At 41.8% G+C, this 13,610-nt stretch overlaps 1 protein-coding gene across 3 annotated transcripts in view; it reads right to left on the bottom strand.

Annotated features, from left to right (window-relative positions):
• The window catches only part of CNTLN (centlein), a 268,051-nt gene that overhangs the window by 80,833 nt on the left and 173,608 nt on the right, over positions 1 to 13,610 (bottom strand). For all 3 annotated transcript variants that reach the window (XM_061630573.1, XM_061630579.1, XM_061630586.1), the window contains 2 exons: positions 11,449 to 11,521; positions 10,416 to 10,636 (listed from right to left, as the gene is read on the bottom strand). In XM_061630573.1, coding sequence (XP_061486557.1) covers positions 10,416 to 10,636; positions 11,449 to 11,521 — 294 coding nt within the window. The remainder of the gene's footprint in view (positions 1 to 10,415; positions 10,637 to 11,448; positions 11,522 to 13,610) is intronic.

Here is a 13,610-nt window from a genome sequence, read left to right as displayed (position 1 = left end):
TTTGCCCCTTCCCTCCCCCTTCCATTGCCCCTCCCTCCCCATCCCCATCCCCTTTGAATCCCCTCCCAATCCTTCACTCCTTCCCTCTCCTGTCCCCTCACCCCTCCTCCATGGTCAGTTTTACCTATTCTAAGCATAATTGCATGGGAGTAAATCCCAGTGAACTCAATAAGCATGCAAATGATCAGACCTGCCTTTCCCCTCTCCTCCCCCCTCTCCTCCCCCCTCTCCTCCCCCCTCTCCTTCACCTCCCCTACTGCCCCTCTCTACTCTCCCTTCTGCCTCCCTTCTTCCTCCCCTCCTCTCCCCTCCCTTTCCCCCCTCTCCTCCTCCCCCACAGTCAGTTTTACCTATCCTTAGCATGATTGAACGGGAGTAAATCCCACTGAACTAAATAAGCATGCAAATGATCAAACCTGTCCCCTCCTTCTCCCCTACTACCCCTCCGGCCTGCTCCCATCCCTCTCTTTCCCTCTTCCCCCTCCTCTTCCCCTAACCCTGCCTTCCTCCTCCTCCCCTCCCCTCCCCATCCCCCCATACTCAGCTTCACCTATCCTAAGCATGATTGCAGAGGAGTAAATCCCACTGAACTCAATAAGCATGCAAATGATCAATCCATTCTCAGCAAACTTACACAGGATCCCATTTCTTACCTCCTGGATTAAAAAGCAGAGAAGTTCACTAATAGACAAAAATAGATATCACAATATCAAATGTGGCTGAGCCATGCTTTAGGCTGCTGTCACCCAACCGTGCCCACCTGCCCCAGTCTTAACATCATGTGTGACATCAGGTGTAGAGCAGGCAGAGATGTGGCTGGATCAGCTGTGCAACCATCTTCCCCATGGGGAACTCAATCACACAGCTAATTTCTGCAGAAAGCAGGCTTGAGGTTGCGAAGAAAAACCTTGGTTTTTCTCCATTTTGGCTAACCCACGCAGTATGTATCTCCTACCAAATATCCAAATAGAAAAATTAGACAAGGTGGGGTTGGAAAACCTTAAAAAGAGGCTGGTGAAACCAGATTCTTTCTCCCTCACCCACCATTATGAAAGCCTGCAACTGACTATCCAAGCTGCTTTACACATGAGGAGACCAAAGGCCTAATTGTAAGTAGAGAGCTTAGGATCAGAGAAACGGAGCTACAGAAGCCTCTTTTTGGTTTTTCCATTCTGCTTTTCCCTGCTGTTCTCTCCCCTTGGCCTTCTTTATTCTTAATAAGCATTAGAGAAAAAGAACAGCCGGGTTTGTGTGCATTGCTGCCAACTCTCAGGGCATTCAGACACCCCTACATGCCCAGACTGTTTGGGGTTACAGTACAGTAAGGGTATGTTTCAGAGCTTTTAAAGGACCAGCACACTGCTCTGCTCTGTGGGGGAGGTGGGAGAATGTGGGCTGATTTTACTCTCTGAGTAAACTGTATGAGGAATCTGGCTGGGAAGCGCAAGGTGCACTGTTCCTTGGTTCTCATGAGTTCTTAGTATTTTTCTTGGGCACCTCCAGTATCTCTTGCCATCTTGGGGAGGAGCTGTGAACCAAGGAAAGTGGTGGCAGTGATTACTGGATAGTTTGGGACCAACTGGCCTGCTCTGCAGGACAGGTAAGTGGCAGTTACACATGGAGTGGTGTAAACAGGCTCTCCAGTCCTCTCCTTTCTGTCACAGAGGTTACCACCCATCAGTTGATAGGTGGTGACTTCAAGCCTGTTGATCAGTTTGTGGTGCTATGAAGTCCTGATGGCTATCGCTTGATGGCAGTGTGATGTCAGGTGATTATCCTTGCCTACCAGTCAAATTTGGCCTGCAAGGGGTAGAGGGGATAAGGGTGTGGTCCACCTGCCAAATTAGGCTCTCCACTTTTATATGTGCTGAAGGTTTACCTAAGACAGGAGTCACCAACATTTTTGGGCCAGAAAGCACACTTCAATTCAATTTTTGAGAGTGCTGGGGATACCAGTCACAAAATGACTGACATGAGGTGTGTAGCATAACACAAAATTAGACAGTAGTCATGGTGAAGCTTTTCCCATAATTGTATTTCTATACTAGAAAAAGCTTGACTTGTTGAATTTCTGCCTGCCACACAGCTATTAAAGGCACAAGAAACCTGTTTTCCCCCCAATGCCAATCTTAAACCAAAGCCTAGGCTACCATATTGTATTCACCTACCTGGAAGTAAGCCCCATTAAATACAAGGAGACTTACTTCTGAGTAGACATGCATACCACTGAACAGTGAATTCGTAATGAGTCCCTGGTCTTTCATTCCTGCAAACCAGAAAACATGCCTAAGCCTGTTCGGAAAGTTTAGTTTTCTCACTGTCTTTTGAGGGAGGGGGATTCATTAACATTCATTCACACTTATTGTGTAGTAGTTTTTGCAGGAAATAATTTCTATGCACTACCTGATCTCAGGCGAACCCAGTGCAGAAATGATGCATCCTAGTTGCTAGAGAAAAAGGAAGGGCAAACTATGGAGATTCCAAGGATTAGGGGAAAAAAGACTAAAGGAGGAAAACTGCACTGAAAGGGAGAGCCCAACAGAAGCTCTTCACTCATTGGCTAATAACACTGACTGGACAGGCTGATTAATTTCTCAGAAATTGCTTTGAAGGCACATTTCGTTCCATAACATTCTTTCTAGTAGGGTCAGAAACCTTTTTTTTAAAATGAAAGCTCAAAGTTTGAGCTACCTGCTGCGGGCACCACTTAAGGCCTTTGAGCCTTATGGCACCCACAGGGAACATGTAGATGACTCGTGACTGAAGATATAGGCCATGGTGATGGTTTTATAAATCACTATTGATAAAATAAAAATAAGGGATTTATTTTGCATTGAAATACATCACAACTGAAAACTTATGATGCAATTATTGCAAAATCATTTCATACACAAAGGAAAAAATGATATTATATGTCATGCTTACAACTAAAAGGAATGTGCCATATTTAGTTTCAAACTCCATATATTTAAATACAAGAATATAAAGCACAGGCTTAACAATGGGACTTTCTTCAAGTGCTGAACTTCAACGGAATCATGCCCCTTTCTTTTTGCCAAGGAAAACCACAGGGACTACCTTTGTTTTCTAGGTTATCCACCAGAATTTGAATACTACCACTTCCTCTAAGTATAATTCACTCGCCTAGCCACATTATACCTTTTCAGCATCTAGCATCTATCAACATTCAGTTTGCATTACAATGAATATAATATAAGCATTCAGACAGGTCTGATTCATGCCAACCAGCTGCTGTAATTTATGAATAGGCTACATTTCTAACATGCAGTCTATGTACATTCATTAATAATGGAAGACTATTAAAATAGCAGTCCTGCTTTAGAGATCAGGAGAATGTAAAAAGCATTTTGTTTGACTGTGGAAACACAAACCTTACCGGAAAAAATCTTACTATATAATGCCCTTGTACTTTAAAAATATTTCTGTCACAAAATGAAAAGTTACTAAGTATCGTAAAGTTGAAATGGAACCCAAAGGCAGAATCCATACCCAATCCATTTTTACAAACAAGGGAACATACATTCACCAGCAAACCAGAGAGCAATCCACAGAATGGAAACCACACTGTGGCATTAGCAGAGAGATGAACTAGAAAAGTCTTTGGGGCAAATACCTTCTGATGGCTTACACAAGGGATAGGAAACCTATGCTCTTCCAGATATTGTTGGACTCCCATCAGCCCCAACCAGCATGTCCTACTGTCAGGGATAATGGGAAATGTAGTCCAATAAATATCTGGGTTCTCCATCCTTGCTCTACACAGTAAGCCAAGCCATATGGTGCAGTGAAAGACAAAACACACCTGGGGTCCCACTGCCAGTAATTTCAAGAAAAAAAACTTCCAGCCCCCCTATGGAAATCAATCAAAACCTTGTCAAGAAAAAAAATTATTTCCTGCCCTGCTGATCTGTGCCTGGGACAAAAGGCAGGGACATATAGAAAACTGTGTAGTACAGCAAGGTAGAACAGTGTTGCTGACAAGTTCTCAAAAATCCTTCTGGACTTACGCCATTCCAAAGCATTTCTGGATCTTAGACTGACACACTGTTCTGAGTTTTTTGCTCTTCCCTGTTGATGGTAACTTACCTTTTGTGGGCAAAATGGTAAGGTTTTGAGATACATGCACCAATATTTTATTGTTGTTGTAATGCTTATTGGTTGTTTGCAATGGTTTTTGTTTTCTGTTGGTTCTCTGCTTTTGTTTATCTGTAAAACTTTTTGAAAAATTCTTAATAAATATATGTATTTTTAAAAAATCTGCTTCTATATGTGCAGCCCCATAACCTACATGTGCACAGCTTCATGCTGGGCTTTGTTTCTTGATCACCCTGTGTGATACTAGGAACTGATATACAGTAGGGCCCCACTCATATGGCAGGTTCCATTTCAGGCCCCCACCGAAAAACAAAAACCACCAGAAAGTGGGGCCCTACTCAGCTGTAGCATGTGGAGCTCCAGCCGCCACGCTCCAGCTGACAGGGATAGATGATAGTTAGATAGATACATGAGACTGAGTAGTGAAATTAGGTCTGCTGTGAAATATAGTGGGGGGGGGAGAGAAAAAGAACACCCAGAATGGAATTTATGACAGGCTTTCCCCTTTTGTGAATCCAATTTAAGAGGCTGACCATGATACAACTAAAGCAGTCTCTTTTAAAGGTATGCCAAATTAAAGCAAAAAATTAACTCACTTAAGCCAACAGAGCTCTGAAATACTCAGCAGGTTTTCAAGGAAAGCATCAGGCAACAATGATTTTCTTTTACAAATTACTAGCAACACTCAAACTCTTCAAGAAATGCCTGCAGTGGTTTTTAAAATGCTACTGGAATAATTCTCTAGGTTAAAATATTACAATACCAAGCAAAGGCTTTAAGAAGAAACAACAGTTACACATCTGGAAGAAGGCTCCTGAAGAACTGCCTCACAACCTTCGTGTAGTGCTGCCCAAAGGAGCTGCAAACAGCTGCCTGGCAGATTGCAAATCCGTTTTCTTTTTAAAATCCTGGCCTCTTCAGATGAGGAAGATTTGCTCAGCTACTCAGTCCTTTTCTGATGTCAAAGGCAACCCATAAAACAATGCAATTACTCCTATGGTGCCACTTCTGGAGCACTATGGGAATGGGAGCAAAGGATTCTGGGAACTTTGTAGTGGGAGGGCTTCATAATTGGGTCGCTACATTTAAAAGGCAATAATTACTGACTTAAATTACAGTATGGCCGTTTTGCATTGTATCTTGCATCCCTTGTGTCTCTATGTGTTTTTGCTGTGCAAATGTTATATCTTACCCATGCATAATTGTCATTACCCTAGTACATACTGTTGAGAACGTCTTAATCTGAGCAGACATCTGGTGATGAAAATTTCAGCACTGCCATTAGACACAGGGGGTGCAGGAAAAAACCCAAGCTTTTAAAAAGAGTTTCCCTGAATTTTGCCAATAATTCTTCCACGACATTTTCTAAGGAAAGCCTGAAAGTTCAGATCCCATCACTTCTACATTAAGTAACAACTCCAGCTGTGATTTCTGTACACTGAGTGCAAAACCTAACTATTTTACTCACAAACAGAAGGCCTTGTTTTCGTACTTATGATGAGTCTCAGAAACTGCCTACCAAATCCCAAATGTGATTCACCCTAAAGTAAAATATAAGGGAGGATATGGTTTTCACTGTAAAGATAACATGGATTCTGGAATTCTACAAATAACTCATATCACACTGAAAAAAAGTTAAACGTCACCATACATCTATGTGGTATTTATAGACATGCACTCCGTGTGTGTGCAGGTGTGTGTGCGTGTTATACAAAATAGCCATCCAGAAAACCAAGAGATGTCAGCCAATCTGCAGGCTGTAGGAACAGTAAAACCAGTCTCCAAAATGAACATCTGGAACATTTAAATCTTAAATCTAGAACTGATCTTATACTACCAGAGCCCAGGGGGATTATGATAAAGTATTGTCTAAATGAACACTTCTTTATGGTTTACAGATCCTTTTCTTCAGCTCCATTGAATCAACAGGGTTATCTTGTCTAATAAATAATAATAATAATAAATTTTATTTTTCAGCCGCCTATCTGTCCGGGTTAGGGACACTCTAGGCGACGAACAACAAGAATAAAAACAATACATATAGATCAACATAATCAAATTTTAAGCTAAAAAAACATTCATTAATTCAATTGTGTCTATGCACAGTATGTTAACATTTACTAATGCTAAGCTATTGTACTCCATTTAAGCCAGGGTCATGACTTAGGTATAAAAAATAATATTACATTAACAAGTTTTTATGATGTAGAAAAGTGTCAAAATAGAAAATATAGTTCTGTCATTTGAAAGTACCTTCCCCTAAAGCTTCTGATGTCCACAATTTGAAACCTGCCCAAATCATTTCAATGGTTTGTATCTTCACTTCCATCTTATCCTTTTTAATCCATAGATGCTAAATATCATCTACATCCATTACAACCTTTCTCAGATGGACAGTAAATGTGATACCACATCATTAAAGGATAATAGCATAAGAAAATACCTGCTGCTGCCTACAGGGTGACTACCTTAACACTCAGTGGCCTGGTTTGGATGTCACACTAAGCAGCAACACAAAGGCTCCTGGAATGGAGCTTGCAGCTGCTTTTTTGCCAGTCTATTTTGCTGCTGGGCCATTCTGAGCAAAGCCAAGGTTTGGAAGAGCTTGTCATCTGAACCTTGACTCATGCTTTAGGTTTGTGCTATGGTTTATTGTTTGTGGATTGTCCAGGAGAGCTTGAATCAGAACTAAAAAAAAGTGTTTTTCTATCACTTGGTCTTCTGAACGTACAATGCTCTCTCTAAAATGCATATGTTCCTGCAGGAACTATAGAGATGTTTTACCTCCTTAATTTTCTTTGGAAGGTAGCTGAAGACTCTGCTTTAAGTGTAGATTTCCCCTTTGGTAGCACTAATAGAGCACCTTAAGCATAACTGGTTGAAAGCCGAACATGAAAATTCAGTGCTGAGAATTGGTGTATAACTGGAATAGCTATTTTGCCTGATTTTCTGCAACAGTTTTACCTGTATTTCTTTGGCTTGAAGATAATTACTTTTTCTGGAAACGTGTGTCTACTATGTCATTTACACATTTGCCCAAATCCAGTTCTAGCTATGCTCAGCTGGTTGCTCAACAACTAGAGATCCTGTATGTGGATGCATATCCCTATTAGCATGGGGAAATGCATCCAGCCATTTCATTGGGTTCTGGAGATCACTGTAATGTCAAAATCCATCTGCATCCGCATTACCTGCATTTCTGGAACCCAGGTACTTCATGAAGATCTCTTTGACAGGATCATATTTGTCATCTAAACTACTAGTGAAATGTATGTTCCAGTAGTGAACATACACTATTGGTAAGAGCAATCATTCTAAACACGTTTGAACATGTGTGTGAAGCCTCCCATCCCTTCCCCAGGTCCCTCAGAATGATAGGATATCTCTTTCTTCCAGAGACACCTGGTGAACCTCACCCTCAAACTAAGGTGTCCCCATAGGATCGCCTCTTAACTAATTTTTTTTTTGTATCTCCTTCAACAGACTAGTATTATTAAGGATTCTATATGACCTGAATCCCGCTAAGCTCCCACTTCTTGTCTATTCCCTGTTAGCTCGACAATGAGGTGGTTTACGTCATTCCTCAGAATTTCTTTTATTGTCCCTCCAACCCACCAGTTGTCTCTTTGGGGCACAGCTTGCTCAATCCATTCTCATATCTCCCTCCTTGCTGTTCTGGCTTTCTTTCTCTGTCTCTATGCTAGCTTTTTATCTCTACCCTCCTACTGCCTTTAATTACACTCACTAGTCTCTAGCCTCCCCCCCTTTCCCTTCTATCAGCATTTATCTCTGACTGTATACTGCTTCACCTATACTCCCTCCTGGCAGTGTCTCCATTTCTCTCACTCTCTCTCCTCGTTTGCCCTCCCTGAGACCTTTTGCTGCTGCTCAACCGGCTCTGACTTTGTTCAGCTGCAGGTTGGACATCAAGAATGAACCCATTTGGACCATACTTGAATAGTAGAGGCTGGCCCCCTACAGCAAATGGTGCACTGCCCCACTGACCTCAGCCTTCAGTCCTCCAAGCGCATCTGCTTTCTTACTTACCACCACTCCAGGGAGTGGTGCTGCCTGTGTGCTTCCTTTCCTTTTGTAGAACTCACTAGAGAGGAAAAGGGTGGGGACAAAACTAGAATGAGTTTGTTCTGCTTGTCATTTGCTCTGGATCCACCTATTGATGGTTCCCTGCCATCTGCCCCACCAGTCCCAAAGGACACCAACCACCACTGTACTTGAATGTCCACTCCAGCCCATTGCACAGAGGAATGCAAGAACACACTTGCTGGCCATGTAACATCTACACTGTGGCCTAATGGAGGCTGGTCTATTTGGGTAGCTGGGGTACTGCCCCTTCAACCTCAGTCTGCTCTCAGCCAGCCCCCACCTGCCTGCCTTCTTGCTTATAGCCAGTCTAGGGGTGGTGCCACTTCTTGGGTTCCTCCTCTTTGGTCTTAGTGTTACTCCTTGAAGAATTAGCAGGGAAAAGGTTGGGGGTAAAACTAGAATTAGTTGGCTCTGCCTGTCAGTGGCTCTGGCTTCACCTACTGTGAGTCTCCCTGTCTTACCATGCCTGCCCTACCATTCCCAATGGGTGCCAGCCACCATTGTCTAAAATGCTACATGAGTTGGCTTCAATCCTGAGGTTGATTTCCAAGAAAAAAAATGTGAAAACTGACGATATAATTGAGGCCTATGTATTTAGACATTCTGTCTCTGCATGAATGTATGGGCCTAACAGAGTTGGCAAGAATGCTCACATACCCATTCATGTGATGGGCTGGACTGCACCCTGAGGCATCATCCAAAGTGGCCCAGTATTTCTAGAAGTGAGTGTCATGTGCAATTCTTCATCCTCCTTTAGCACCTCCCAATTTCCTAACACCATCTAATCATGAGTCGTTACTGGCTTCATGCAGAAAACGTCTTATAGACATTTTAAAATATTAATAGATTTGATTCTGCTTTCAGATCTCTTCAGAAAGTCCATCATGGTAGCTTTGTTATTTGGGAAGAGAGATCCTAAAGGCAACAACTATACCAAAACCAATGGTATAGGTTTGTCTTTAAAAAGAAAAAAAAGGCTAAACTATTAAACATACAGAAACAGAATGCATCGTTGTGATTTTCACAAATACATTTCAATACTGGGATGCTGTATACATTCACCCATAATATGTATTTTATGCCCATAGATTTTAAACCCCAAATTTTAAAAATTATTATTTATTTATTAAATTTATATCCCGCACTTCCAAATGGAGCTCATGGGCTAACATGGTGAAATTTACTATTTTGCTTCTGTCCTTAATCTTTCTGGCAAAAACAAATCTCCCAGACAATCACAGGATATCACAAAGCCTGAAAGCTTTGTGCAACAGTAGAAGTGCCAAATTGTCAGACTACTAAACAGGAGTAGATGGCACGGGGGAGCTGTGCTGCACACCTGACCTCCCTCTTGCTGAGTTACTGCAGCATACTGAAACAGAGAGGGGGAGGGGTGAGACCAGCGTGGCGCAAAAATGCCAGCAGAGCCAATCCAGTGCCCCTTCCAGCATGTTTGCACCATGCCAACCTCACCACTTCCCCTCCCCTCTCCATCCCAGCATTCCAACAGTGACTCAGTCGGAGAGAGGTCAGGTAAGTGGCGCAGCCCCATCATGCCATCTGCTACTGGTACTAGAAGGGTGTCCCTGCCTACACAGATGTCCATGTGGAAGGAAGGATGTTGGGTTATTCTGCACAGGCCAGCATTCCTCTAATCTGCAGAGCAGATCAACCCCTGGGTGGGGTTACACTCCGTTCCCTATGGTGATGCAAAAGCTGAGCTGCAGGAAGAGGACACACATCTTTTTTCTTCAGGTTGCATTGCTCCGAGAAGGTAAAAATTAGTCAGAAATCTAGAATAGTAGGGAGAGAGACTTTCTAACCTTTGAGCCTGTACCAGTCCAATGCAGTCTTTTGCAGGTACATCAGTTACTGAATCTAAGGCTTCCAATTAACTTTCCATTATAAAATCACTCAGGAGGAATAAGCCAATATGAGCATTACTTCTACTACTTTATAAAAGAACAAACAGGTGTTAGGTAGGTGTTCATATTTTGTGAATAGTACCATGATAGGTAAATGCAACCTCCACATACAGAAACAGAATGCATCATTGTGATTTTCACAAATAGACAATAACAGATTCATGCACTCACAACTATGAATACAATATAGGGTCTGAATTCGAACGGACGGACAGATTTGGCCACCAAACTTTGTCTTTCTTGCATGTCAAGACTACAATACACCTTTACCTGAACAGTTTGCTTGCTGGTCTGAAGTCTTTGTTTAGTTAGATGCAGCTGGGACGTCAACTTTTTATTTGTTTCCCTGGACTTTTTGAGAGATGACACTGCTGTTCTTTTTGAATTCTGCAGAACACCTAACTGCTGCTGTAAAGATGTAATCCTCCCCCAAAGCGAAATGGCACGACCAGGTTTCTGAACCACAATACTTTTTATCTTCTCTCTGTTTACTAAACATTGAACACATTGATCAAGAATTAATTTGACACCTTACACTGGCCTTTGATGAAATGTGTATCCTCTCTTTAGTAACCCTCAACAAAATGTTCTGTAGAACCTAGTCTTTTTCTAGCTGGCACTATACAGTATTTAGCATATACTACTACTACTGCTACGTGGGCGTCAAACGTATGTTAGATGTTGTATATAACTGATAGAAGACTATTTCAAAGTAATGTAAAAGAAAAGGATATATCTTCATATTTCTCTCTATGCCAAATTTGAAAGCACATTGGGCATCACAGTAGAGAAACCATGACAAGCAGGCCAGGTGTTATGTTTGAGTTTGGAACAGACAATGTTGGGAGAAATGGCCAGTAGCCTTCCAACACCAAGTCCATCCTCATTAGGAAATTCTTCACATCTACCAGATATTGATTTAGCAGTGATGCAGCCAAAAATATGCTCATTCAGTTATCAATGTATTCTCCATTTGTTTTTATTTAAGGTGACTGGGGCATCTGGTAGACAAGTAAAAGGACAGCAGGACCCCTCTTGGGCCCCAGTTTGGCACTGTATGGACCACAGAAGGCTGTCTGTATTGTTCAGTTCTGTTATTGTTCAAAATCCTGTTAATGTTCATTAACAGAAATAGGCCAGCAACAGAAATTGGCCTCAAACTCCAGATCATGGCCAGGAACAGGGTGGGAAGAGAAAAATAGGTGCACACATGTTATGTAATTGGCTTAGATTACATTAAAAGTCACTTTACACAGACATGCCCAAATGCAATGATAGTGCAAAAGGTTTATGAGATTCTTACCTTTACTAGGAATGGTGGCTGAATGTAGGATCTTCTTCCTTTGAAAGGGAGCTAATTTTGCATCTTTGTTTTGCTATAGGCACAAAAAAAAAAATGCACAGAACAGTCGTGTGTGTGAACATGCATACAGTAGGTGGGCATTTGAAAAAGCTACAGATTATCCTTTCCCTTTGTGCATCAACAAGAGGCTAATCAGCAAGTGCAACACTTGACGGGGACAATAAAACATTTACTTCCTGTATTCTTTAAGTCTGAATACATGAAGCTGCTGATTGCGAACGTGCTGCTTAGTAAGGTGATAGTAGTAATAATACAGGAATGATCCATCCCACTGTATATAACTGGAATACTGCTCTGTGGAGGACAAATTTTGGGAACACACTTAGCCAATCACACAAGTACACCACTACACTATACCTTAATAGATGAAGACGTGTTTCAGTATATTAACATTCCAAGATATCAAACAAAAATGTAAGCCTTTTGTGGAGCTTTTATCTGAAATGCCAATGCAAATTGCATTCAGTTAAATCATGGCTCCTAATAGAATGGCACTGTTAAGAAAAAAAGGGAGTTGTGCTTGTTGGCAAGTAAAGGGTTCCTAAGTGTATTTTTCCATAGCAGAGTTACAAGGCCAAGCAGCTCACAAGTCTGGAGAGTCCGTGCAGGCCTCAAGGACACGTTTCCAGGACAACCAGCTGGCCTTATCTATAAGACTGAGCAGAGCAGCCAGTCGAGGTATGGGGGAAAATAGTTTGTTGGAAAGAGAGAGCTTGTATTTGTGTTCTAAACCTTTAATGTCAGTAAAGTGACTCTTAAAACCTATTACTTGTCTGGCTGAGTGCTTTCATGGGAACTAGCCTGTCACTATCCTATTCTGCTTTCCTGGGCAATCCACTGTGCACCATCTACACATCCAACAAGTGGTAGCAGAGGATGGTTCTGTCCTGGATGGTTCGGATGTCCAGAGAACAGCCAGAATAGAGAGGAAGAGGACAAGCATGTGAAGAGCAATAGACAGCGAAACTGAAAGCTGAGCTGAAAGCTGTGAGAGAGCCGTGGGAAAAACTGACAAGAGGATGAAGGTGAGAAGCTCTGATTACAAAGGCGGTGAAGCATGAAAGTGAAAGAGAATGTCTGTGTCGTTATCGGCGGGCTGCCCCTTGAAAGGCTGACTCAGAAAAAATTATGCTAGTTGGAAGCATGCAGGCGTTTCTAGTGAAAGAAGACGTTTGGCATGTCGTCGCAGAAGACCCACCCACCATGGTGCCAATTCCAGCAGATTGGAGAAGGCTGGATGAAAGGGCAAAGGCGTTAATAATTCTTGCCATAGATGATTTGCAATTACTGCATGTGCGTGACGCAGCAACAGTTAAGTTAACTTGGGAAACTTTAAAGAATATTCATGTGAAAAAGACTGCTAGTAGTAAAATATATCTAGCGAGAAGATTGTATCAGATGCGCTTAGCTGATAATACAACTATGGCAGAGCACTTATTAGAGATGAATAGACTATTTGCTGAACTGGAAGAGCGTGAAGTGGTACACTCTCAAATGCAGAAAGTTTATATTGTGTTATCCTCCCTGGATTCCAGTTATGACGCTCTGGTAAGTTCAATGGAAGCGATGCAAGATGCATACCTGAACATGGATTATATCGAGGGAAAACTTTTGCAGGAATATCAGAGAAGGCAGGAAATGGCAAAGCAAGAAAAGACTGAGTCTAAACACTTGGGAAAGCTGAACAACAGAGCAGCAGAGGAAAGACTGTATGGACAGAAAGCATGTTATTTTTGTGGTTCCAGACAACATCTTCAGAGGAATTGTGAAGCAAGAAGAAGAGAAAAAGGGAGAAAACAATTTGTACAGGTGATATGTGCTAGCCATAATAAGCAAAATAGTAATGTTAATAAGCAGGAAAATAAATGTAATGATTTATGGGCTCTAGATAGTGGGGCTACAAATAGTATAATCAAAGATAAAGCATTGTTTCATACTTTTTGTGAGGTAAATGAAAAATTATTAAAGGCAAAGGGACAGTGAAACTAGAGGTTTTTAATACTATTATGACAAACGTGCTGTTTATTCCAGACATTGAGAGCAACATAATGTCAGTACAGAAACTTTGTGGAATGGGCTTTGAAGTGTCATTCAAAAGAGGC

Source organism: Rhineura floridana, chromosome 1 (genome assembly GCF_030035675.1).
Source record: "Rhineura floridana isolate rRhiFlo1 chromosome 1, rRhiFlo1.hap2, whole genome shotgun sequence".
Classification (NCBI taxonomy): Eukaryota; Metazoa; Chordata; class Lepidosauria; order Squamata; family Rhineuridae; genus Rhineura; species Rhineura floridana.
This window is presented reverse-complemented; position numbering and strand designations above follow the sequence as displayed.